At 44.4% G+C, this 26,225-nt stretch overlaps 1 protein-coding gene across 3 annotated transcripts in view; it reads right to left on the reverse strand.

The window, feature by feature from the left end:
• Window positions 1–261: 261 nt before the first annotated feature.
• Window positions 262–26,225, reverse strand: part of LOC106566317 (membrane-associated guanylate kinase, WW and PDZ domain-containing protein 3) — a 242,739-nt gene continuing 216,775 nt past the window's right edge. The window contains exons 13-17 of one of the 3 annotated variants that reach the window (XM_082959784.1): window positions 24,214–24,414; window positions 10,155–10,231; window positions 9,841–9,987; window positions 8,175–8,313; window positions 262–4,640 (exon numbers count right to left, since the gene is read on the reverse strand). In XM_082959784.1, coding sequence (XP_082815910.1) covers window positions 3,769–4,640; window positions 8,175–8,313; window positions 9,841–9,987; window positions 10,155–10,231; window positions 24,214–24,414 — 1,436 coding nt within the window. In that variant the 3' untranslated portion in view covers window positions 262–3,768. Of the gene's footprint in view, window positions 4,641–8,174; window positions 8,314–9,840; window positions 9,991–10,145; window positions 10,232–24,213; window positions 24,415–26,225 lie in introns of all 3 variants that reach the window. The other 2 variants (XM_082959782.1, XM_082959783.1) reach the window with 2 other exon arrangements.

Raw genomic sequence — 26,225 nt, forward strand, 5'->3', positions numbered from 1 at the left:
GTGTTGTACTTATTTAATGTAGTGCTGGTACATACTGAGTCTGTAGTTTACAGTACGGTGTTGTTCCGATTTAATGTAGTACTACATACTGAGTCTGTAGTTTACAGTACGGTGTTGTACTTATTTAATGTAGTACTACATACTGAGTCTGTAGTTTACAGTACGGTGTTGTACTTATTTAATGTAGTGCTGGTACATACTGAGTCTGTAGTTTACAGTATGGTGTTGTTCCTATTTAATGTAGTGCTGGTACATAAACCATTCAATTTCCAGGGATTTATTCAAGTGGATTAGCTACTAATCTATGTAAAAAGGGCTTTATAAATACATTTCATTGATTGATCGATTGATTAGCTGCATTGCTTCAAAGCTTCCAGTGACAACATGGTGAGCAAAGAACCGTTAAGCTCATAGAGGTGAAATGTCTCTTCATTCCCGTCAACAAAGGCAAACATATTAAAATAGTCATTCTATAAAAACACTTAATGAAATAGAGTTTAATACCTTTATCAACTACAGTAGTTCATTCATTGCCCTTTTATTTATTTAGTCAAAGGCTGGTTTAACGATTCCTCCCGCCCTGATACAACATATACCTCAATCCATGCTGTACCTTCTAGCAGGGTCACGTTCATTAGGGCACGCAACGTTTTAATAAAACTGTTTTGCAACAGAAAATGTAAAATTACTGTTACATATTGGACGAGTCCAGGTAGTCCCTTCATGTTTCAGACCGTTTTCTTCCGTTTTGGTGCCTAATGAACACAACCCAGGTTTTTATTTTTTTTAATCCTCATTGAGCTCATGTGAAACTACATGTTGCATAACTTTAGCAGACGTGAGAAGAAAAAAAAAGCCTTTTTTTATTGCTCAGGAGAGGACGAGGTAATTATTGGATGCATAAGTGTGTATGTACCGATGTCCGGCACACATGGATGTGTTTAAACTGTACATTTACCAAAACTCTTGTTATTCTATCAACTAGTCAGAATAATAGTAGAGAGAATGATTTATTTCAGCTTTTATTTCTTTCATCACATTCCCAGTGGGTCAGAATTTTACATACACTCAATTAGTATTTGGTAGCATTGCCTTTAAATTGTTTAACTTGGGTCAAACGTTTCTGGTAGCCTTCCACAAGCTTCCCACAATAAGTTGGGTGAATTTTGGCCCATTCCTCCTGACAGAGCCGGTGTAACTGAGTCAGGTTTTTAGGCCTCCTTGCTCGCACACGCCTTTTCAGTTCTACCCACAAATTTTCTATAGGATTGAGGTCAGGGCTTTGTGATGGCCACTCCAATACCTTGACCTTGTTGTCCTTAAGCCATTGCGCCACAACTTTGGAAGTATGCTTGGGGTCATTGTCCATTTGGAAGACCCATTTGCGACCAAGCTTTAACTTCCTGACTGATGTCTTGAGATGTTGCTTCAATATATCCACATCATTTTCCTCCCTCATGATGCCATCTATTTTGTGAAGTGCACCAGTCCCTCCTGCAGCAAAGCACCCCCACAACATGATGCTGCCACCCCCGTGCTTCACGGTTGGGATGGTGTTCTTCAGCTTGCAAGCATCCCCCTTTTTCCTCCAAACATAACGATGGTCATTATGGCCAAACAGTTCTATTTTTGTTTCATCAGACCAGGGGACATTTCTCCAAAAAGTACAATCTTTGTCCCCATGTGCAGTTGCAAACCGTAGTCTGGCTTTTTTATTCCGGTTTTGGAGCAGTGGCTTCTTCCTTGCTGAGTGGCCTTTCAGGTTATGTCGATATAGGACTTGTTTTACTGTGGATATAGATACTTTTGTACCTGTTTCCTCCAGCACCTTCATAAGGTCCTTTGCTGTTGTTCTGGGATTGATTTGCATTTTTCGCACCAAAGTACGTTCATCTCTAGGAGACAGAACGCGTCTCCTTCCTGAGCGGTATGATGGCTGTGTGGTCCCATGGTGTTTATACTTGTGTACTATTGTTTGTACAGATGAACGTGGTACCTTCAGGCATTTGGAAATTGCTCCCAAGGATGAACCAGACTTGTGGAGGTCTACAATGTTTTTTCTGAGGTCTTGGCTGATTTCTTTTGATATTCCTATGATGTCAAGCAAAGAGACACTGAGTTTGAAGGTAGGCCTTGAAATACATCCACAGGTACACCTCCAATTGACTCAAATTATGTCAATTAGCCTATCAGAAGCTTCTAAAGCCATGACATCGTTTTCTGGATTTTTCCAAGCTGTTTAAAGGCACAGTCAACTTAGTGTATATAAACTTCTGACCCACTGGAATTGTGATACAGTGAATTATAAATGAAATAATCTTTCTGTAAACAATTGTTGGAAAAATGACTTGTGTCATGCACAAAGTAGATGTCCTAACCGACTTGCCAAAACTATAGTTTGTTAACAAGAAATGTGTGGAGTGGTTGAAAAACAAGTTTTAATGACTCCAACCTAAATGTATGTAAACTTCCGACTTCAACTGTATAACAGTAACTTTCCCAAAATGTGCAGGTTTTCCAGAAGTCCTGGTTGGAGGAACTATATATATATGACAACATAATTACTATCCCCCTGACATCTGTAGCATCACATCGTAAGACTACATAGGAAAGACGTAAAGGAGAGAATAAGTTACAATCCAGGCTAAGCAAGCAGGAGGCAAATCATTTCTCTTAATGATTTATCTAAATCTCCGTAATATATATATTTTTTACAAATAAAATTAAATGAATCATCTACATAAAATATAATTCAAACATGATATGATATAAAAAAAAAGTGGAGTATTATAATGTGAGCATAGTGGTGGCTCCTCATATTGTAATACATCACTATAGCCTCTAGGTGGTGCTAACAATCCATTTTTGGTTTGTAGAGAGGGTTGATGTTGCTGCTGTCTGGTTTGTAGAGTGGGTTAATGTAGCTGCTGTCTGGTTTGTAGAGAGGGTTGATGTAGCTGCTGTCTGGTTTGTAGAGAGGGTTGATATGAGATGTTTGATGTAGTTGCTGTCTGGTTTGTAGAGAGGGTTGATATGAGGAGATGGTTGATGTAGCTGCTGTCTGGTTTGTAGAGAGGGTTGATGTAGCTGCTGTCTGGTTTATAGAGAGGGTTGATATGAGATGTTTGATGTAGTTTCTGTCTGGTTTGTAGAGAGGGTTGATATGAGGAGATGGTTGATGTAGCTGCTGTCTGGTTTGTAGAGAGGGTTGATGTAGCTGCTGTCTGGGTTGTAGAGAGGGTTGATATGAGATGTTTGATGTAGCTGCTGTCTGGTTTGTAGAGAGGATTGATGTAGCTGCTGTCTGGTTTGTAGAGAGGGTTGATGTAGCTGCTGTCTGGTTTGTAGAGAGGGTTGATGTAGCTGCTGTCTGGTTTGTAGATTGGGTTGATGTAGCTGCTGTCTGGTTTGTAGAGAGGGTTGATATGAGGAGATGTTTGATGTAGTTGTTGTCTGGTTTGCAGAGAGATGTTTGATGTTGTTGTTACTTGCATATCCATTATAAAAAAAGTTGTGATGACAATGATTATGTTGAAGATAATACCATTCATTATGATATAGATCCAAAGTGATAGTGGACTTCTATAGGCAATGGTGTTAGGTAGATAGAGTCATAGAGTATGATGATAGGTCCTAGTCAAGAGGTGGGTTAACAGGGGATTGGGTGGTGCAGTGGTCAGGCAAGTGTCCCAGACAAGAGGTAAATTACGAGGTAAATTACGAGGAAATAATCCAGGAAACCAAGAATAACCAAGGATTATCTATCATCTATAGGTCAAGACATCCTCTCAGCCTGTTTCCTGTCAGTCTGTGTCCCACCAAAACCTGAGACATCTGCAGGTCAGGTTTAATCCAGAGACTGTTGTAGGTGGCCCTCTGTGGCTGTGTGCTGCTCCAGGGGCCTGGGGTGTGGGATGCATGGTTGGCCCGGAGCCATGACTGGGTGCTCCAGGGGTCTCCTCTCTGGTCCCTGGGGTCTTGGGCGGTGGAACTGAAGACGCTAGCTGCAGACAGGCTGACCTGGTCAGAGAAGCTGTCTCCGTAGGTCCCTGTTACCCCCGACTCTGCATTAGACAGCTCAGCCTCTCCATCCTGCAGTGGCTTGAGGAAGGAGAAGGGAACTCTCTCTGCTGGTCCAGAATCCTCCACCTCCGTCTTCCTCTCTCTCTCCCTCCTCCCCCCTTCTCTCTTACCTTCACTTGTGTTTCTGATGGGAAACTCCTCTGTTTCATCTCCCCTCTCTCTCCTGTTCTTCTTCCTCTTACTCTGCATTTCCCTGATCCTCTGCTGTTTTGACCTCTGTTTGGCCTCGCTGGGCCTCACCTCCTCCTCCTCTTCCTCCACTTCCTGTCTGTTCTTGGGTAAACTCTGGGTGCGTTTCCCGTTGTCCTTATCCCCTAAACTCTGACCTCTGTGGCTGACCACCTGACCCTCCTCCTCGGGCCAATCCAGGTCTGTGTCAGGAGTATCTCGCGCTCCTCCTCTGCTCCTCGTTCCCCCCAGACTACCTCCTTTACTCTGCCTCTCCTCTCCTCTATTCACCCTTTCGCTCTTCCTTGGCAGAGAGCGCGTCTTATCTACTGCAGCCACACCCGCATCCTCTGGGTAGAGAGAGAAGGAGACTGATCTGGGATCATGGTCTGAGAGAGAGAGGGGGGGGGGGGGGGCGAGAAGGGGATGAGAGGGCAGAGAGAGAGAGAGAGGGGGAGGTCAGAGAGAGAGAGAGAGAGGTCAGAGAGAGAGAGAGAGGTCAGAGAGAGAGAGAGAGAGAGAGAGAAAGAGAGAGAGTGGTCAGAGAGAGAAAGAGAGAGAGAGAGGTCAGAGAGAGAGAGGTCAGAGAGAGAGAGAGAAAGGTCAGAGAGAGAGAGGGGGAGACACAAGAAAAATAATCAGAAAGAGGGGTGGGGTTCAGAGAGAGAGGTGATAGGGAGTTAGAGAGAAAACACAAATTAGAAACCAGTTTCCAGTTTAACACAGTGTTATCCAAGTTTGAAGTAATGAAAACAAAACAGGTTATGATGAGATGGGATGAAAATGTAGAGAATTGCAAGACTCGTGGCCTTCAGAATAGAAACACCAAGTCTGTTCATTTCATTCTCTTTGTTTCAGCCAGCCTAAGTAATGTACTGTAAATGTTCACTGAGATAACACGGCTGATGTTTCTACTGAAATACAATGATTACGGAGGCTGAACAACAACTTTTATTCAATTATATCTAGGTTTGCAAAATTCTGGTAACTTTTCCAAAATTCTCTGGCTTTCCCAAAATCCTGGTTGGGAGATTTTTTTGGAATTGAAAAAAAAAACAGGGAATTTTATGAAAGAAACTTGAGATTTTGTAAACCTAGTTCTATCACAACTACACTTTGTGAATGTATACTGTTGGATCCTATACAACTATGAGTGGTATATAAATATGTCTATTCCATAGGGGTCTGGAGGTACGACTCACTGTGCATAGAATTTATCTACAAGAGCGAATAAACGTGAACGTAAGAGACACCCCTGACGGTTTACCTCTTGATAACGTGACTCAGGACAACATGGACACGTGCTTTCAGACTGTATGGTTCAGTTGGGAAGAGTGTGGCACTAGCAACGCTAAGGTTGTTGGTTCAATTCCCGCAGGGATCACATACTAGAATGGATAACAAGGGTCTACTGAGTGGTATACATCAAGTTTTTTTTGTAATTTTTTTATTTTACTGTTATTTTACCAGGTAAGTTGACTGAGAACACATTCTCATTTACAGCAACGACCTGGGGAATAGTTACAGGGGATAGGAGGAGGATGAATGAGCCAATTGTAAGATGAGTGGTTCTACAACAGAAATCAAAGAGAATGGAAGACTAACAGGAAGAGATACCAACCGCGTATTTTCTGTTCTGCCGATGACATAGAAACAAGGTTCACCCTGCTTAGAGTTGGTCATACACAGAGACAGGCTGGAGAGCTCCACTGAGTGGGAGGAGGAGAAGGAGGAGAGGGACATTAAGAGGAGAGAGAAAGATGAAGGGAAGGGACAGTACAAAGAAAGAAGGAGACCACATGTACGGTCAGGAAAAAGAGAGAAATAGGAAGAAGAAAGTCAGGAAGATCAAAGACTCTGAGCACTGAGACTCTGAGACTCTGAGACCTGGCCTGAGCACCGACTGAGACACTCAGAATCTGAGACACTCAGAATCTGAGACACTCAGAATCTGAGACACTCAGAATCTGAGACACTGAGACTCTGAGCACTGAGACTCTGAGCACTGAGACTCTGAGCACTGAGACTCTGAGCACTGAGACTCTGAGACTGAGCACTGAGACTCCGAGCACTGAGACTCTGAGCACTGAGTCTCTGAGACTCTGAACACTGAGACTCTGAACACTGAGACTCTGAGCACTGAGAACTGAGACTCTGAGCACTGAGATTCTGAGACTCTGAGACTCTGAGCACTGAGACTCTGAGCACTGAGACTCTGAGACTCTGAGCACTGAGACTCTGAGCACTGAGACTATGAGAAAGAAAGCTGAGGAAACAAGTGAAAGAACTATCCAGAACGGGTCAATAAAGGTCACTAAGAGACCAATCAGGGTTTTAGATGCTAGCTAACGTTCTAGCAATAGTCATGTCCTTCACCGTGACGCACATACAGTTTACATCACAAAAGGATCTTTGTTAGGTTTCTGTTATGTCTCACCCACCTCCCTTCCCTGTCTCTTACCATAGTCTGGGACGTATCCCTGTCTCTTACCATAGTCTGGGACGTATCCTTCCTCCCTTCCCGGTCTCTTACCATAGTCTGGGACGTATCCTTCCTCCCTTCCCTGTCTCTTACCATAGTCTGGGACGTATCCCTGTCTCTTACCATAGTCTGGGACGTATCCTTCCTCCCTCCCTGTCTCTTACCATAGTCTGGGACGTATCCTTCCTCCCTCCCTGTCTCTTACCATAGTCTGGGATGTATCCTATCTCCCTTCCCTGTCTCTTACCATAGTCTGGGACGTATCCTTCCTCCCTTCCCTGTCTCTTACCATAGTCTGGGACGTATCCTTCCTCCCTTCCCTGTCTCTTACCATAGACTGGGATGTATCCTTCCTACCTTCACTGTCTCTTACCATAGTCTGGGACGTATCCCTGTCTCTTACCATAGTCTGGGACGTATCCTTCCTCCCCTCCCTGTCTCTTACCATAGTCTGGGACGTATCCTTCCTCCCTTCCCTGTCTCTTACCATAGTCTGGGACGTATCCTTCCTCCCTTCCCTGTCTCTTACCATAGACTGGGACGTATCCTTCCTACCTTCCCTGTCTCTTACCATAGTCTGGGACGTATCCCTGTCTCTTACCATAGTCTGGGACGTATCCTTCCTCCCCTCCCTGTCTCTTACCATAGTCTGGGACGTATCCCTGTCTCTTACCATAGTCTGGGACGTATCCTTCCTCCCTTCCCTGTCTCTTACCATAGTCTGGGACGTATCCTTCCTCCCCTCCCTGTCTCTTACCATAGTCTGGGACGTATCCCTGTCTCTTACCATAGTCTGGGACGTATCCTTCCTCCCTTCCCTGTCTCTTACCATAGTCTGGGACGTATCCTTCCTCCCTTCCCTGTCTCTTACCATAGTCTGGGACGTATCCCTGCCTCTTACCATAGTCTGGGACGCATCCTTCCTCCCTTCCCTGTCTCTTACCATAGTCTGGGACGTATCCTTCCTCCCTCCCTGTCTCTTACCATAGTCTGGGACGTATCCCTGTCTCTTACCATAGTCTGGGACGTATCCTTCCTCCCTTCCCTGTCTCTTACCATAGTCTGGGACGTATCCCTGCCTCTTACCATAGTCTGGGACGTATCCTTCCTCCCTTCCCTGTGTCTTACCATAGTCTGGGACGTATCCTTCCTCCCTTCCCTGTCTCTTACCATAGTCTGGGACGTATCCCTGTCTCTTACCATAGTCTGGGACGCATCCTTCCTCCCCTCCCTGTCTCTTACCATAGTCTGGGACGTATCCTTCCTCCCTTCCCTGTCTCTTACCATAGTCTGGGACGTATCCCTGCCTCTTACCATAGTCTGGGACGCATCCTTCCTCCCTTCCCTGTCTCTTACCATAGTCTGGGACGTATCCTATCCTCCCTTCCCTGTCTCTTACCATAGTCTGGGACGTATCCTTCCTCGCTTCCCTGTCTCTTACCATAGTCTGGGACGTATCCGTTTCCTTTCTTCAGTACCAGGTGTATACGATGTCCTCCTCTTCTTATCTGCTCCACGGCCTGGCTGTGGGTCATTCCTGTTGTACTGTCACCATTTATCTCCACCAGCTGGTCACTCACCTACACAGCAAGAATACAATACAGGTTACACAATGACAACAATTACACACACACACACACACACACACACACACACACACACACACACACACACACACACACACACACACACACACACACACACACACACACACACACACACACACACACACACACACAGAGAGAGAGAAACACACCCAGCTGTCTGTCTCACCTGTATCTTGTGGCTGCGCGAGGCAGGTCCTCCCTCCATCAGTCCCAACACACCCAGCTGCCTGTCTCACCTGTATCTTGTGGCTGCGCGAGGCAGGTCCTCCCTCCATCAGTCCCAACACACCCAGCTGTCTGTCTCACCTGTATCTTGTGGCTGCGCAAGGCAGACCCTCCCTCCATCAGTCCCAACACACCCAGCTGTCTGTCTCACCTGTATCTTGTGGCTGCGCGAGGCAGGTCCTCTCTCCATCAGTCCCAACACACCCAGCTATCTGTCTCACCTGTATCTTGTGGCTGCGCGAGGCAGGCCCTCCCTCCATCAGTCCCAACACACCCAGCTGCCTGTCTCACCTGTATCTTGTGGCTGTGCGAGGCAGGTCCTCCCTCCATCAGTCCCAACACACCCAGCTGTCTGTCTCACCTGTATCTTGTGGCTGCGCGAGGCAGGTCCTCCCTCCATCAGTCCCAACACACCCAGCTGCCTGTCTCACCTGTATCTTGTGGCTGCGCGAGGCAGACCCTCCCTCCATCAGTCCCAACACACTCAGCTGCCTGTCTCACCTGTATCTTGTGGCTGCGCGAGGCAGGTCCTCCCTCCATCAGTCCCAACAAACCCATCTGTCTGTCTCACCTGTATCTTGTGGCTGCGCGAGGCAGACCCTCCCTCCATCAGTCCCAACACACACCCAGCTGCCTGTCTCACCTGTATCTTGTGGCTGCGCGAGGCAGGCCCTACCTCCATCAGTCCCAACACACCCAGCTGCCTGTCTCACCTGTATCTTGTGGCTGCGCGAGGCAGGTCCTCCCTCCATCAGTCCCAACACACCCAGCTGCCTGTCTCACCTGTATCTTGTGGCTGCGCGAGGCAGGCCCTACCTCCATCAGTCCCAACACACCCAGCTGTCTGTCTCACCTGTATCTTGTGGCTGCGCGAGGCAGGTCCTCCCTCCATCAGTCCCAACACACCCAGCTGCCTGTCTCACCTGTATCTTGTGGCTGCGCGAGGCAGACCCTCCCTCCATCAGTCCCAACACACTCAGCTGCCTGTCTCACCTGTATCTTGTGGCTGCGCGAGGCAGGTCCTCCCTCCATCAGTCCCAACAAACCCATCTGTCTGTCTCACCTGTATCTTGTGGCTGCGCGAGGCAGACCCTCCCTCCATCAGTCCCAACACACACCCAGCTGCCTGTCTCACCTGTATCTTGTGGCTGCGCGAGGCAGGCCCTACCTCCATCAGTCCCAACACACCCAGCTGCCTGTCTCACCTGTATCTTGTGGCTGCGCGAGGCAGGTCCTCCCTCCATCAGTCCCAACACACTCAGCTTTCTGTCTCACCTGTATCTTGTGGCTGCGTGAGGCAGGTCCTCCCTCCATCAGTCCCAGGACATACAGGTCCATGTTGTATTCACTGCCCCCCCGCAGACTGAAGCCAAAACCTGTAGGACCTCTCTCTAGGTCTACACTATAGTAACGCTGGTCCTGCTGCTAGAAGGAGAGAGTTAGAGAGGACAGAAAGATGATACTATCGCTCTGGGATTGACCCGGGCAATTGTAAATACACCAAATTATTAGAGAGGAAATTATCTGACATGATGTACACAGAAAACAACTATGAATAAATAAATTAAAAATGCACATACAAGCCTCACCTTGGGCCTTCGTCTGTGGCTTTTCCTCGTCCTGCCGTCAGCCTCTAACTCTGGGCCTTCTGACAGATTAGAGGAGTCTAAGGGAAGACAGATTAGAGGAGTCTAAGGGAAACCAGATTAGAGGAGTCTAAGGGAAGCCAGATTAGAGGAGTCTAAGGGAAGCCAGATTAGAGGAGTCTAAGGGAAGCCAGATTAGAGGAGTCTAAGGGAAGACAGATTAGAGGAGTCTAAGGGAAGACAGATTAGAGGAGTCTAAAGGAAGCCAGATTAGAGGAGTCTAAGGGAAACCAGATTAGAGGAGTCTAAGGGAAGACAGATTAGAGGAGTCTAAGGGAAAACAGATTAGAGGAGTCTAAGGGAAGCCAGATTAGAGGAGTCTAAGGGAAGCCAGATTAGAGGAGTCTAAGGGAAGACAGATTAGAGGAGTCTAAGGGAAGCCAGATTAGAGGAGTCTATTGTTTCAACTGCTGATTGCTGCTTTAAGAGACATTGAACCTTCATAAAGCCTTCATTAAGCCTTCATTAACACTACATGCATGTGTTACAAATCATCTATAACCGTATGTCAAGCTCTATAAAGGGTTCATAAATGTGGCATAACTGTGTGACATAACCACCAATGTCAAATGTGACATTACTCACTATGTCAAATATGACAAACCTGTGCTTTATAAAGGGTGGCATAAACACCGCTTAATAAATGCCTTATAAATGATATTAAATTGAGGCTTCACAAAGCATTTATAACCCTGTCATGCATCTTGGTAAAGCATTGAAATGCCAGGATATTGGGGACGATTGCCGGGACCACCCATACGTAAAAATATATTTACGCACGACTGTAAGTCGCTTTGGGTAGAAGCGTCTGCTAAATTGTATACATTATATTTCTCTAAAACATTTCTAGGATGGCCCAACCTCTTTCCCTCTTGGTGCATAGTCAATATTGGACCTGACCTCAACTTCCCCCAAAATGCTGTGCTGCAGGATGACACACACTCTAAAGTACAGACAGTCACAGCAAAAACCGTTGCTAGGCCCTTTAAAAAACGTTGGTAGGGCCTTTTAAACTGTTGCTAGGGCCTTTTAAAAACGTTGGTAGGGCCTTTAAATCGTTGCTAGGGCCTTTTAAACCGTTGGTAGGGCCTTTTAAACTGTTGCTAGGGCCTTTTAAAAACGTTGCTAGGGCCTTTAAACACGTTGCTAGGGCCTTTTAAACCGTTGGTAGGGCCTTTTAAACCGTTGTTTTAAACAGTTGCTAGGGCCTTTTAAACTGTTGGTAGGGCCTTTTAAACCGTTGGTGGGGCCTTTTAAACCGTTGGTAGGGCCTTTTAAACAGTTGGTAGGGCCTTTTAAACAGTTGGTAGGGCCTTTTAAACCATTAGTAGGGCCTTTTAAACCGTTGGTAAGGCCTTTTAAAATGTTTCTAGGGCCTTTTAAACCGTTGGTAGGGCCTTTTAAACCGTTGGTAAGGCCTTTTAAACCGTTGGTAGGGCCTTTTAAACCGTTGGTAGGGCCTTTTAAACCGTTGGTAGGGCCTTTTAAACCGTTGGTAGGGCCTTTTAAACCATTGGTAGGGCCTTTTAAGCCGTTGGTAGGGCCTTTTAAACCGTTTGTAGGGCATTTTAAACCGTTGGTAGGGCCTTTTAAACCATTCATAAGGCCTTTTGAACCGTTGCTAAGGCCTTTTAAACGGTTGCTAAGGCCTTTTAAACCGTTGGTAGGGCCTTTTAAACCGTAGGTAAGGCCTTTTAAACCGTTGGTAGGGCCTTTTAAACCGTTGGTAGGGCCTTTTAAACCGTTGGTAGGGCCTTTTAAACCGTTGGTAGGGCCTTTTAAACCATTGGTAGGGCCTTTTAAGCCGTTGGTAGGGCCTTTTAAACCGTTTGTAGGGCATTTTAAACCGTTGGTAGGGCCTTTTAAACCATTCATAAGGCCTTTTGAACCGTTGCTAAGGCCTTTTAAACGGTTGCTAAGGCCTTTTAAACCGTTGGTAGGGCCTTTTAAACCGTTGGTAGGGCCTTTTAAACCATTGGTAGGGCCTTTTAAAATGTTGTTATAAACCGTTGGTAAGGCCTTTTAAACCGTTGGTAGGGCCTTTTAAACCGTTGGTAGGGCTTTTTAAACCATTGGTGGGGCCTTTTAAACCGTTGGTGGGGCCTTTTAAGGCGTTGGTAGGGCCTTTTAAACCGTTGGTAGGGCCTTTTAAACCGTTCGTAGGGCCTTTTAAACCGTTCGTAGGGCCTTTTGAACCGTTGGTGGGGCCTTTTAAGGCGTTGGTAGGGCCTTTTAAACCGTTGGTAGGGCCTTTTAAACCGTTCGTAGGGCCTTTTAAACCGTTCGTAGGGCCTTTTGAACCGTTGCTAGGGCCTTTTGAACCGTTGCTTAGGCCTTTTAAACCGTTGCTAAGGCCTTTTAAACCGTTGCTAAGGCCTTTTAAACCGTTGGTAAGGCCTTTTAAACCGTTGGTGGGGCCGTTTAAACCGTTGGTAGGGCCGTTTAAACCGTTGGTAGGGCCGTTTAAACCGTTGGTAGGGCCTTTTAAAATGTTGTTATAAACCGTTGGTAAGGCCTTTTAAACCGTTGGTAGGGCCTTTTAAACCGTTGGTAGGGCCTCTTAAACCGTTGGTAGGGCCTTTTAAACCGTTGGTAGGGCCTTTTAAACCGTTGGTGGGGCCTTTTAAACCGTTGGTAGGGCCTTTTAAGCCGTTGGTAGGGCCTTTTAAACCGTTCGTAGGGCCTTTTAAACCGTTCGTAGGGCCTTTTGAACCGTTGCTAGGGCCTTTTGAACCGTTGCTAAGGCCTTTTAAACCGTTGCTAAGGCCTTTTAAACCGTTGCTAAGGCCTTTTAAACCGTTGGTAAGGCCTTTTAAAACGTTGGTGGGGCCGTTTAAACCGTTGGTAAGGCCGTTTAAACCGTTGGTAATGCCTTTTAAAATGTTGTTATAAACCGTTGGTAAGGCCTTTTAAACCGTTGGTAGGGCCTTTTAAACCGTTGGTAGGGCCTTTTAAACCGTTGGTAGGGCCTTTTAAACCGTTGGTAGGGCCGTTTAAACCGTTGGTAGGGCCTTTTAAAATGTTGTTATAAACCGTTGGTAAGGCCTTTTAAACCGTTGGTAGGGCCTTTTAAACCGTTGGTAGGGCCTTTTAAACCGTTGGTAGGGCCTTTTAAACCGTTGGTAGCGCCTTTTAAACTGTTGTTTTAAACTGTTGCTAGGGCCTTTTAAACCATTGGTAAGGCCTTTTAAACTATTGGTAAGGCCTTTTAAACCATTGGTAGGGCCTTTTAAACCATTGGTAGGGCCTTTTAAACCGTTGGTAGGGCCTTTTAAACCGTTGGTAGGGCCTTTTAAACCGTTGGTAGGGACTTTTAAGCCGTTGGTAATGCCTTTTAAACCATTGGTAAGGCCTTTTAAACCGTTGGAAGGGCCTTTTAAACCCTTGGAAGGGCCTTTTAAACCATTGGTAAGGCCTTTTAAACCATTGGTAAGGCCTTTTAAACCGTTGGTAGGGCCTTTTAAACCGTTGGTAGGGCCTTTTAAACCATTGGTAAGGCCTTTTAAACCGTTGGTAGGGCCTTTTAAACCGTTGGTAAGGCTTTTTTAAACCGTTGGTAAGGCCTTTTAAACTGTTGTTTTAAACCGTTGGTAGGGCCTTTTAAACAGTTGGTAGGGCCTTTTAAACCGTTGGTAGGGCCTTTTAAACCGTTGGTAGCGCCTTTTAAACCGTTGGTAGCGCCTTTTAAACTGTTGTTTTAAACTGTTGCTAGGGCCTTTTTAAACATTGGTAGGGCCTTTTAAAACGTTGGAAGGGCCTTTTAAACCGTTGGTAGGGCCTTTTAAACCGTTGGTAGGGCCTTTTAAACCGTTGGTAGGGCCTTTTAAACCGTTGGTAGGGCCTTTTAAACCATTGGTAGGGCCTTTTAAACCGTTGGTAGGGCCTTTTAAACCATTGGTAAGGCCTTTTAAACCATTGGTAGGGCCTTTTAAACCGTTGGTAAGGCTTTTTTAAACCGTTGGTAAGGCCTTTTAAACTGTTGTTTTAAACCGTTGGTAGGGCCTTTTAAACCGTTGGTAGGGCCTTTTAAACTGTTGGTAGGGCCTTTTAAACCGTTGGTAGGGCCTTTTAAACCGTTGGTAGGGCCTTTTAAACCGTTGGTAGGGCCTTTTAAACCGTTGGTAGCGCCTTTTAAACTGTTGTTTTAAACTGTTGCTAGGGCCTTTTAAAACATTGGTAGGGCCTTTTAAAACATTGGAAGGGCCTTTTAAACCGTTGGTAGGGCCTTTTAAACCGTTGGTAGGGCCTTGTAAACCATTGGTAGGGCCTTTTAAACCGTTGGTAGGGTTCTTTTAAACCGTTGGTAGGGCCTTTTAAACCGTTGGTAGGGCCTTTTAAACCGTTGGTAAGGCTTTTTTAAACCGTTGGTAAGGCCTTTTAAACTGTTGTTTTAAACTGTTGGTAGGGCCTTTTAAACCGTTGGTAGGGCCTTTTAAACCGTTGGTAGGGCCTTTTAAACCATTGGTAAGGCCTTTTAAACCGTTGGTAGGGCCTTTTAAACCGTTGGTAAGGCTTTTTTAAACCGTTGGTAAGGCCTTTTAAACTGTTGTTTTAAACCGTTGGTAGGGCCTTTTAAACCGTTGGTAGGGCCTTTTAAACTGTTGGTAGGGCCTTTTAAACCGTTGGTAGGGCCTTTTAAACCGTTGGTAGGGCCTTTTAAACCGTTGGTAGGGCCTTTTAAACCGTTGGTAGCGCCTTTTAAACTGTTGTTTTAAACTGTTGCTAGGGCCTTTTAAAACATTGGTAGGGCCTTTTAAAACATTGGAAGGGCCTTTTAAACCGTTGGTAGGGCCTTTTAAACCGTTGGTAGGGCCTTTTAAACCATTGGTAGGGCCTTTTAAACCGTTGGTAGGGTTCTTTTAAACCGTTGGTAGGGCCTTTTAAACCGTTGGTAGGGCCTTTTAAACCGTTGGTAAGGCTTTTTTAAACCGTTGGTAAGGCCTTTTAAACTGTTGTTTTAAACTGTTGGTAGGGCCTTTTAAACCGTTGGTAGGGCCTTTTAAACCGTTGGTAGGGCCTTTTAAACCATTGGTAGCGCCTTTTAAACTGTTGTTTTAAACTGTTGCTAGGGCCTTTTAAAACATTGGTAAGGCCTTTTAAACCATTGGTAGGGCCTTTTAAACCATTGGTAGGGCCTTTTAAACCATTGGTAGGGCCTTTTAAACCGTTGGTAGGGCCTTTTAAACCGTTGGTAGGGCCTTTTGAACCGTTGCTAAGGCCTTTTAAACCGTTGGTAGGGTTCTTTTAAACCGTTGGTAGGGCCTTTTAAACCGTTGGTAAGGCCTTTTAAACCGTTGGTAAGGCCTTTTAAACTGTTGGTAGGGCCTTTTAAACCGTTGGTAGGGACTTTTAAACCGTTGGTAGGGACTTTTAAACCGTTGGTAATGCCTTTTAAACCGTTGGAAGGGCCTTTTAAACCGTTGGAAGGGCCTTTTAAACCGTTGGAAGGGCCTTTTAAACCATTGGTAGGGCCTTTTAAACTATTGGTAGGGCCTTTTAAAACATTGGTAGGGCCTTTTAAACTGTTGGTAGGGCCTTTTAAACCATTGGTAGGGCCTTTTAAACCGTTGGTAGGGCCTTTTAAACCATTGGTAGGGCCTTTTAAACCGTTGGTAAGGCCTTTTAAACCGTTGGTAAGGCCTTTTAAACCATTGGTAGGGCCTTTTAAACCGTTGGTAAGGCCTTTTAAACCATTGGTAGGGCCTTTTAAACTATTGGTAGGGCCTTTTAAACCGTTGGTAGGGCCTTTGAAACCGTTGGTAGGGCCTTTTAAACCGTTGGTAGGGCCTTTTAAACCGTTGGTAGGGCCTTTTAAACCGTTGGTAGGGCCTTTTAAACCGTTGGTAGCGCCTTTTAAACTGTTGTTTTAAACTGTTGCTAGGGCCTTTTAAACCATTGGTAAGGCCTTTTAAACTATTGGTAAGGCCTTTTAAACCATTGGTAGGTCCTTTTAAACCATTGGTAGGGCCTTTTAAACCGTTGGTAGGGCCTTTTAAACCGTTGGTAGGGCCTTTTAAACCGTTGGTAGGGACTTTTAAGCCGTTGGTAATGCCTTTTAAACCATTGGTAAGGCCTTTTAAACCGTTGGAAGGGCCTTTTAAACCCTTGGAAGGGCCTTTTAAACCATTGGTAAGGCCTTTTAAACCATTGGTAAGGCCTTTTAAACCGTTGGTAGGGCCTTTTAAACCGTTGTTAGGGACTTTTAAACCGTTGTTAGGGACTTTTAAACCGTTGGTAATGCCTTTTAAACCGTTGGAAGGGCCTTTTAAACCATTGGTAAGGCCTTTTAAACCGTTGGTAGGGCCTTTTAAACCGTTGTTAGGGACTTTTAAACCGTTGTTAGGGACTTTTAAACCGTTGGTAATGCCTTTTAAACCGTTGGTAGGGCCTTTTAAACCATTGGTAAGGCCTTTTAAACCGTTGGTAGGGCCTTTTAAACCGTTGGTAAGGCTTTTTTAAACCGTTGGTAAGGCCTTTTAAACTGTTGTTTTAAACCGTTGGTAGGGCCTTTTAAACAGTTGGTAGGGCCTTTTAAACCGTTGGTAGGGCCTTTTAAACCGTTGGTAGCGCCTTTTAAACCGTTAGTAGCGCCTTTTAAACTGTTGTTTTAAACTGTTGCTAGGGCCTTTTTAAACATTGGTAGGGCCTTTTAAAACGTTGGAAGGGCCTTTTAAAACGTTGGAAGGGCCTTTTAAACCGTTGGTAGGGCCTTTTAAACCGTTGGTAGGGCCTTTTAAACCGTTGGTAGGGCCTTTTAAACCGTTGGTAGGGCCTTTTAAACCATTGGAAGGGCCTTTTAAACCGTTGGTAGGGCCTTTTAAACCGTTGGTAGGGCCTTGTAAACCATTGGTAGGGCCTTTTAAACCGTTGGTAGGGTTCTTTTAAACCGTTGGTAGGGCCTTTTAAACCGTTGGTAGGGCCTTTTAAACCGTTGGTAAGGCTTTTTTAAACCGTTGGTAAGGCCTTTTAAACTGTTGTTTTAAACTGTTGGTAGGGCCTTTTAAACCGTTGGTAGGGCCTTTTAAACCGTTGGTAGGGCCTTTTAAACCATTGGTAAGGCCTTTTAAACCGTTGGTAGGGCCTTTTAAACCGTTGGTAAGGCTTTTTTAAACCGTTGGTAAGGCCTTTTAAACTGTTGTTTTAAACCGTTGGTAGGGCCTTTTAAACCGTTGGTAGGGCCTTTTAAACTGTTGGTAGGGCCTTTTAAACCGTTGGTAGGGCCTTTTAAACCGTTGGTAGGGCCTTTTAAACCGTTGGTAGCGCCTTTTAAACTGTTGTTTTAAACTGTTGCTAGGGCCTTTTAAAACATTGGTAGGGCCTTTTAAAACATTGGAAGGGCCTTTTAAACCGTTGGTAGGGCCTTTTAAACCGTTGGTAGGGCCTTTTAAACCATTGGTAGGGCCTTTTAAACCGTTGGTAGGGTTCTTTTAAACCGTTGGTAGGGCCTTTTAAACCGTTGGTAGGGCCTTTTAAACCGTTGGTAAGGCTTTTTTAAACCGTTGGTAAGGCCTTTTAAACTGTTGTTTTAAACTGTTGGTAGGGCCTTTTAAACCGTTGGTAGGGCCTTTTAAACCGTTGGTAGGGCCTTTTAAACCATTGGTAGCGCCTTTTAAACTGTTGTTTTAAACTGTTGCTAGGGCCTTTTAAAACATTGGTAAGGCCTTTTAAACCATTGGTAGGGCCTTTTAAACCATTGGTAGGGCCTTTTAAACCATTGGTAGGGCCTTTTAAACCGTTGGTAGGGCCTTTTAAACCGTTGGTAGGGCCTTTTGAACCGTTGCTAAGGCCTTTTAAATCGTTGGTAGGGTTCTTTTAAACCGTTGGTAGGGCCTTTTAAACCGTTGGTAAGGCCTTTTAAACCGTTGGTAAGGCCTTTTAAACTGTTGGTAGGGCCTTTTAAACCGTTGGTAGGGACTTTTAAACCGTTGGTAGGGACTTTTAAACCGTTGGTAATGCCTTTTAAACCGTTGGAAGGGCCTTTTAAACCGTTGGAAGGGCCTTTTAAACCGTTGGAAGGGCCTTTTAAACCATTGGTAGGGCCTTTTAAACTATTGGTAGGGCCTTTTAAAACATTGGTAGGGCCTTTTAAACTGTTGGTAGGGCCTTTTAAACCATTGGTAGGGCCTTTTAAACCGTTGGTAGGGCCTTTTAAACCATTGGTAGGGCCTTTTAAACCGTTGGTAAGGCCTTTTAAACCGTTGGTAAGGCCTTTTAAACCATTGGTAGGGCCTTTTAAACCGTTGGTAAGGCCTTTTAAACCATTGGTAGGGCCTTTTAAACTATTGGTAGGGCCTTTTAAACCGTTGGTAGGGCCTTTGAAACCGTTGGTAGGGCCTTTTAAACCGTTGGTAGGGCCTTTTAAACCGTTGGTAGGGCCTTTTAAAATGTTTCTAGGGCCTTTTAAAAATCAACTTTTATTTTTTACCTAATTCCGTTTTTTCCCCAAATTCTGATTTCTTGGTTTTGTTTTTCCAGGTTTTGGGTTTCCCCCCAAAAATGGTTTCCCCCAGTTTTTAAAGACAAAAACGACAAAATTTGATTTTCTGTGTTCACAACAATGCCTAAACCACATCTGACTTTTGAGGTTTGGAAAAAATCTAAGAAACTTTGATTTTTGAGCATGCCCTGCACTGCTGTGTGGGTAGAGGGTTTTCTGTGGTGCAGTAAGCCACATGTGATGTGATTCGGCTGCCAATGGAAAGGGTAGAGTTAAGGCCAGTAACACTGCGTATTATTCAGAGCCCCATGAAATTACCCAATTTATTAATTCTACAGATCTTACTGAGTATTTCCTACAATACTTTAACTACTGCACCCAGAATAGTTCTTGCTCTAAGTCAATATGTATTCCATATACAGTGATTCGCATTGGGCACATTTATTTGACCTTGGAGCATGTTTTAAAGCCCACATTTTATGCAAATGTCACTTTAAATATGAACAAATATGTATATCATTGTTAATGTTTAAACAATTATTTTTCAAATCATGACTGGTTATTGACACATTTCTACTATTACCTGGGGCACTTTTATTTTGAAAATATCAGAAAATCCGTGACCTGGAAGTACTTTTTTAGCTGACAAGACGCTGATCATGTGATGAGTTTGCAAATCAAATGCCCACTTGTGCTGCCACTGGACGGCGACAAACAAGTTAACCTTTATTTATTGTAATTTAAATTAGTTTTGTAACGATCGTCGTCGGGTGATGAGGAAGCGGACCAAAACGCAGCTGGGAGCGAACACATGTTTATTCTTTACACTGAAATAAACACGTACACAAAACCAAGAAAATGCCGATACGTTAACTGCTCAAAAACAAAGAGACAACACCCCACAAACAGCGTGGGGGAAAGAGGAACTTAAATGTGATCCCAATCAGAGACAACTAGCGACAGCTGTCTCTGATTGGGAATCGACAGAACCCAACATAGAAATAAACCCCATAGAGCTAACACAAGGCTATAACGCAAACATAGAAAACAAACCCAGGAAAAATACCCAACATGACACACCCTGACCCAAAATACTCGAGTTCACCTGGTCAGGGCGTGACAAGTTTGTAGTAGTTAAATGTTCGAGTTAGATTAAATACTGTAGCTACCTGAGTTGAGGTTTGTAAATTAAAGAGAAATATAACAATACGAATTGAACGGAGTTTCCCATCTCCCCATTTACAGTTTCTGGCGCAGCACAGACCTTGTCCAAGTGGTGTGACAAAGATATTTCCTAACAGACGTACTAACTTTCTTTGTTGTTACTTTTAAGGTTGGAACCAACATGCAGTATCTCCAGCAGGCAGAGAGGCAAGAACCATTCGTCCTCCAGCTGAGGGACAAGCTCCTATTCACAGCCCTGTGTAATGTTCAATGGCATTTTTAGCTGTTAGTGATAATTCCCTAAGTGTTTTTATTTTGTAATGTTTTTATTGAATATTAAAACATACAATCTACTTGCACTGAAACCGCTCAACATTTACATTCAGTCATCTAGCAGACTCCCATCCAGAGAGATGCACACGAGCAACCAGGGACAAGCCCCAGGGACAAGCCCCAGGGTCAAGTCCCAGGGTCAAGCCCCAGGGTCAAGCACCCCGCCCAAGTGTACATCAACAGACCTTCCACCAAGTCAAATCGGGAGCCTAGACCAGCGACCTCTCATCTACCAGTCCAAGCTCCCAACGGCCAGGCCACCAACCATCCAAGATCCCCCCCACAGTTCCCCGAGAGCTGACACTCAACTATCCCCCCCCCCCGAAAAACCTCCCCCTCCACTTCCCAATTGGGGGTTTAATTTGACTTTATTTTTAACTTTTATATTTGACCCTCATTCTTTCCCTCGCCCAGCTACTCCCCTCCGACTTGTTTCTATTTCCACCTCCCGACCCTCAGTTTCCCTCAGCCCACCTTCAGTATCTCTGCTGACTACCCTCTTCGGATTTCTACCACCCATATACTGTATCTTTCAACTGTGCTGTGATGTTTAACATACAATTTCAATCTATCTAATCGAATAGAATCCACAGACTGCGAGTTGAAGATAAATACTTTTACTAAGAGTATTAGTATATTAGTAATTGACTGACCAGGTCTCTCCAAATCTCCCAACAATGCTATTTCTAGGGTCAATTTGAAATTAATGTTATGCTTTTTTTGTTGTTGCCATTCCTGAACCTGAGACCAGAAACAGGCTACCTGAGGGCAATACCAAAACAAATGGTCTATTGATTCTGTATCCTCACAACAAAATCTGCAGAGCTGCAATGGTTGTATGCCCCAAATATTTAACATTTTGTTGGTGGCAAGAATTCTGTACAATACTCTTAGCTGAAAAGCGATAAGTCTTGAATCTTGCGTTGTTTTATATATCAATCGATACATAAAAAAATCTCTTCCCAACTATTTTTGCAATCTGTATGGCACAGCATCCTGGTCCTCAAATTAAACTGTTATACTTTCCTATTTATGCTATTTTTGTTCCTCCGCCAGTTTTGATCCTTTATATTGGGCAGACAGACCAGTTTCCTACCTCCTCCCGCTGCCACCTGCCTCCTCCATTTTTGTGGTAATACTGTAATCAAATTGGTTGTAATTTACAGTATAATTTAAAAACAAAATACCCTTTTCAAACATCTTTTCCATAAACACAGGTATTTTATCAACAGCACATTTGAGTTTTAATATTTGTTGCAATATTTTTTGCAATTTTTTTCTGGGGATAAAAATTGAAATTGTAACCAGCTCTACATGGAATGTTTGAAAAAGAGAGACAAAAAACAAACACACCCCTGTCACGTCCTGACCAGTAAAGGGGTTATTTGTTATTGTAGTTTGGTCAGGGCGTGGCAGGGGTGTGTTTGTTTTGTGTTGTCGGGTTTTTGGGGTATTGTTCTATGTTTTGTATTTTTATGTTCTTTCTACGTTGTGTATTTCTTTGTGTTGACCTGGTATGGCTCTCAATCAGGGACAGCTGTACATCGTTGTTGCTGATTGGGAGTCATACTTAGGTAGCCCTTTTTTCACCTGTCTTTTGTGGGAAGTTGTTTTTGCACTGCTGTGGTTAGCCTGCAAAACTGTCTAGCTGTCGTTCGTTTTCTTTTTTTGTTTTTTGTTTAAGTGTTCAATAAAAGTTAAAGAAGAGCACTCAACCCGCTGCATTTTGGTCCACTCACTACGACGGCCGTTACAGATACTTTGAACGAGGTTTCATTTTCAATGAATCAAAAACGAGAAAACGGAAATCTGCACAAAGGCCCCATACTTCCTTTCAATACCATACTGCCCTTTTTAAACAAGGGATGAGATTTTCTTAGTATCCTACTTGAGAACCATTTACGGTTCAAGTAAAACTGTTGAATAAGTGAAGCTTTTAGAGAGAGGTTGCTTTTATAATCTCTACCCACCCAGTACATATTCATGATATAGATAGGCCCGCTTTACGCTTTAATTCCCTAAGTGTTAATACATTTGTGTTCAAATGTCTTACATCATTAAGCCTTTATGTATGTGTTACACATAGGGCTGTTATGGTGACCGTATTTCCGCCACACCGGCGGTCACGAGTCATGAAGGCAGTCAAATTCCAGGTGACTGTTTAGTCACGGTCATTAGGCTTCTCCAAGCTCTGATGCTGCTGCTGGTCATTAGTAACCTACCAAACTAGCTAACTGCCTGGTACTCACCACTCTATTGTCCCTCTAATCACTCTGACATCAATGCAAATGAAATCGAAAATCTAATCAAACACTTCAGCTCATTCATTCATTGGACTACAGCTCAGAGTTCAACACCATGGTGCCCTCAAAGCGCATCACTAAGCTAAGGATCCTGGGACTAAACATCTCCCTCCGCAACTGGATCCTGGACTTCCTGACGGGCCGCCTCCAGGTGGTGAGGGTAGGTAACAACACATCTGCCACGCTGATCCTCAACACGGGGGACCCTCAGGGGTGCAGGCTCAGTACACTCCTGTACTCCCTGTTCGCCCACGACTGCTTGGCCAGGCACGACTCCAACACCATCATTAAGTTTGCATATTACACAACAGTGGTAGGCCTGATCACCAACAACAACGAGACAGCCTATAGGGAGGAGGTCAGAGACCTGGCCGGGTGGTGTCAGAATAACAACCTATCCCGCAACGTAACCAAGACTAAGGAGATGATTGTGGACTACAGGAAATAGAGGACCGAACACGCCCCCATTAACATTGACGGGGCTGTATTGGAGCAGGTTGAGAGATTCAAGTTCCTTGGTGTCCACATCACCAACAAACTATCATGGTCCAAGACAGTTGTGAAGAGGGCACGACAAAGCCTATTCCCCATCAGGAGACTGAAAAGATTTGGCATGGGTCCTCAGATCCTCAAAAGGTTTTACAGCTGCACCAGAGAGCATCCTGACTGGGTGCATCACTACCTGGTACGGCAACTGCTCGGCCTCCGATCGCAAGGCACTACAGAGGGTAGTGCGTACGGCCCAGTACATCACTGGGACCAAGCTTCCTGACATCCAGGACCTCTATACCAGGCGGTGTCAGAGGAAGGCCCTAAAAATGGTCAAAGTCTCCAGCCACCCCAGTCATAGACTGTTCTCTCTGCTACCGCACGGCAAGCGGTACCTGAGCGAGGTCCAAAAAGCTTCTTAACAGCTTCTACCCCCTCAAGCCTTAGTGGCCTTAGTGGGAGTGACCATTACATTCTATAGGAGTGACCTTCACTCGTCTGTTTGTCATCATCGCTACTTAAACGCAGTGAAAAAGTACAAATTATTGCTAAACCCTGCCCCATTTCCACAATTTCTCTTCTTAAAGTATTTTTTTTAAACCGAGCTCTAACTAATGAAGGCCAACGTTTGATGCGTTGATCCAGCAGACCTTCTGGGTGGAAGTTTCCTGGGAATGAGGTTAGGTGTAATGTGACTAAAATGACAACACTTCAGAGGGTACGTCATCCTTCAGCACAACATGTCACCCTTAATAAAACATATTCATATATCATTTTTCACATTTGTTTATGTCATATTTGACATTTGGTGATTATCTCACACAATTATGCCAAATTTATGAACCCTTTATAAAGCATGACGTTCGGTTCTAGATGCTTTGTAACACACGTATGCAGTGCTTATGAAGGCATTATGAAGGATTTAAGAAGCCTTTATCAGCTGAACACCTAGTTTCTGAAACAAGTCACATATGTCTGTTACAGTGTTAGAGTGTACCTACCTATGTCTGTGTGTTAATAAGTGTGTAGAGGTCTATAACTCACTGGTGTTAGATATTGGTATGAATATAACTAGATATTGGTATGTATATAACTAGATATTGGTATATATATATAACTAGATATTGGTATGTATATAACTAGATATTGGTATGTATATAACTAGATATTGGTATGTATATAACTAGATATTGGTATATATATAACTAGATATTGGTATGTATATAACTAGATATTGGTATGAATATAACTAGATAGTGGTATGTATATAACTCACTGGTGTTAAGTCTTGGTATGATGGTGAGTCTGAGTGTGTTTCCAGCCCGTCTCATTATCTGTGACAGGTCTCTGTGAGGCAGGGTGACAACGGACCTCCCCTCCACTGCCTCTAGCTGGTCACCCGGCTGGATCTGACCTGACCGGGCTGCAGGGCTGCCCCGACGCACCGTCACAAACCTGTGGGACAGCATTGGCGAGGCTGGAGAGAGGCAGATAGAGAGGGAGAGAGAGAGCTAAATGAGTATTGTCAGTCATTAACATTTTAGCAGACACTCTTATCCAGAGCAACTTACAGTAGTGAATGCATACGTTTCATACATTGCATTTCATGCATTTTTCTTTTGTACTGGCCCCCCGTGGGAATTGAACCCACAACCCTGGCGTTGCAAACACCATGCTCTACCAACTGAGCCACAGGGAAGACTGTGGTGGAGAGATACGGTATGGTATAGTACTATGGAGTAGTACAGTATGTCAACTGTTTCTCTCTGGGTATCAGGAAGGACATGTAAACAAAACGAAGAAAAAAGTATGGAAACTGATGCAGTCACTACTGTAGTGGCTCTGGATCAGAGAGTCTGCTAAATGACTCACTACTGTAGTGGCTCTGGATCAGAGAGTCTGCTAAATGACTCACTACTGTAGTGGCTCTGGATCAGAGAGTCTGCTAAATGACTCACTACTGTAGTGGTTCTGGATCAGAGAGTCTGCTAAATGACTCACTACTGTTGTGTCTCTGGATCAGAGAGTCTGCTAAATGACTCACTACTGTAGTGTCTCTGGATCAGAGAGTCTGCTAAATGACTCACTACTGTTGTGTCTCTGGATCAGAGAGTCTGTTAAATGACTCACTACTGTAGTGGATCTGGAATAGACAGTCTGCTAAATGATTCACTACTGTAGTGGATCTGGAATAGAGAGTCTAAATGACTCACTACTGTTGTGTCTCTGGATAAGAGAGTCTGCTAAATGACTCACTACTGTAGTGACTCTGGATAGGAGAGTCTGATAAATGACTCACTACTGTAGTGACTCTGGATAGGAGAGTCTGATAAATGACTCACTACTGTAGTGACTCTGGATAGGAGAGTCTGCTAAATGACTCACTACTGTAGTGACTCTGGATCAGAGAGTCTGCTAAATGACTCACTACTGTAGTGACTCTGGATCAGAGAGTCTGCTAAATGACTCACTACTGTAGTGGATCTGGAATAGAGAGTCTGCTAAATGACTCACTACTGTAGTGATCTGGATCAGAGAGTCTGCTAAATGACTCACTACTGTAAATGACTGGATCAGAGAGTCTGCTAAATGACTAACTACTGTAGTGACTCTGGATCAGAGAGTCTGCTAAATGACTCACTACTGTAGTGGCTCTGGATAAGAGAGTCTGCTAAATGACTCACTACTGTAGTGACTCTGGATCAAAGAGTCTGCTAAATGACTCACTACTGTAGTGACTCTGGATCAAAGAGTCTGCTAAATGACTCACTACTGTAGTGGCTCTGGATCAGAGAGTCTGCTAAATGACTCACTACTGTAGTGGATCTGGATCAGAGAGTCTGCTAAATGACTCACTACTGTTGTGTCTCTGGATCAGAGAGTCTGTTAAATGACTCACTACTGTAGTGGATCTGGAATAGAGAGTCTGCTAAATGATTCACTACTGTAGTGGATCTGGAATAGAGAGTCTAAATGACTCACTACTGTTGTGTCTCTGGATAAGAGAGTCTGCTAAATGACTCACTACTGTAGTGACTCTGGATAGGAGAGTCTGATAAATGACTCACTACTGTAGTGACTCTGGATAGGAGAGTCTGATAAATGACTCACTACTGTAGTGACTCTGGATAGGAGAGTCTGATAAATGACTCACTACTGTAGTGACTCTGGATAGGAGAGTCTGCTAAATGACTCACTACTGTAGTGACTCTGGATCAGAGAGTCTGCTAAATGACTCACTACTGTAGTGACTCTGGATCAGAGAGTCTGCTAAATGACTCACTACTG

This window comes from Salmo salar, chromosome 13 (genome assembly GCF_965601325.2).
Source record: "Salmo salar chromosome 13, fSalSal1, whole genome shotgun sequence".
Classification (NCBI taxonomy): Eukaryota; Metazoa; Chordata; class Actinopteri; order Salmoniformes; family Salmonidae; genus Salmo; species Salmo salar.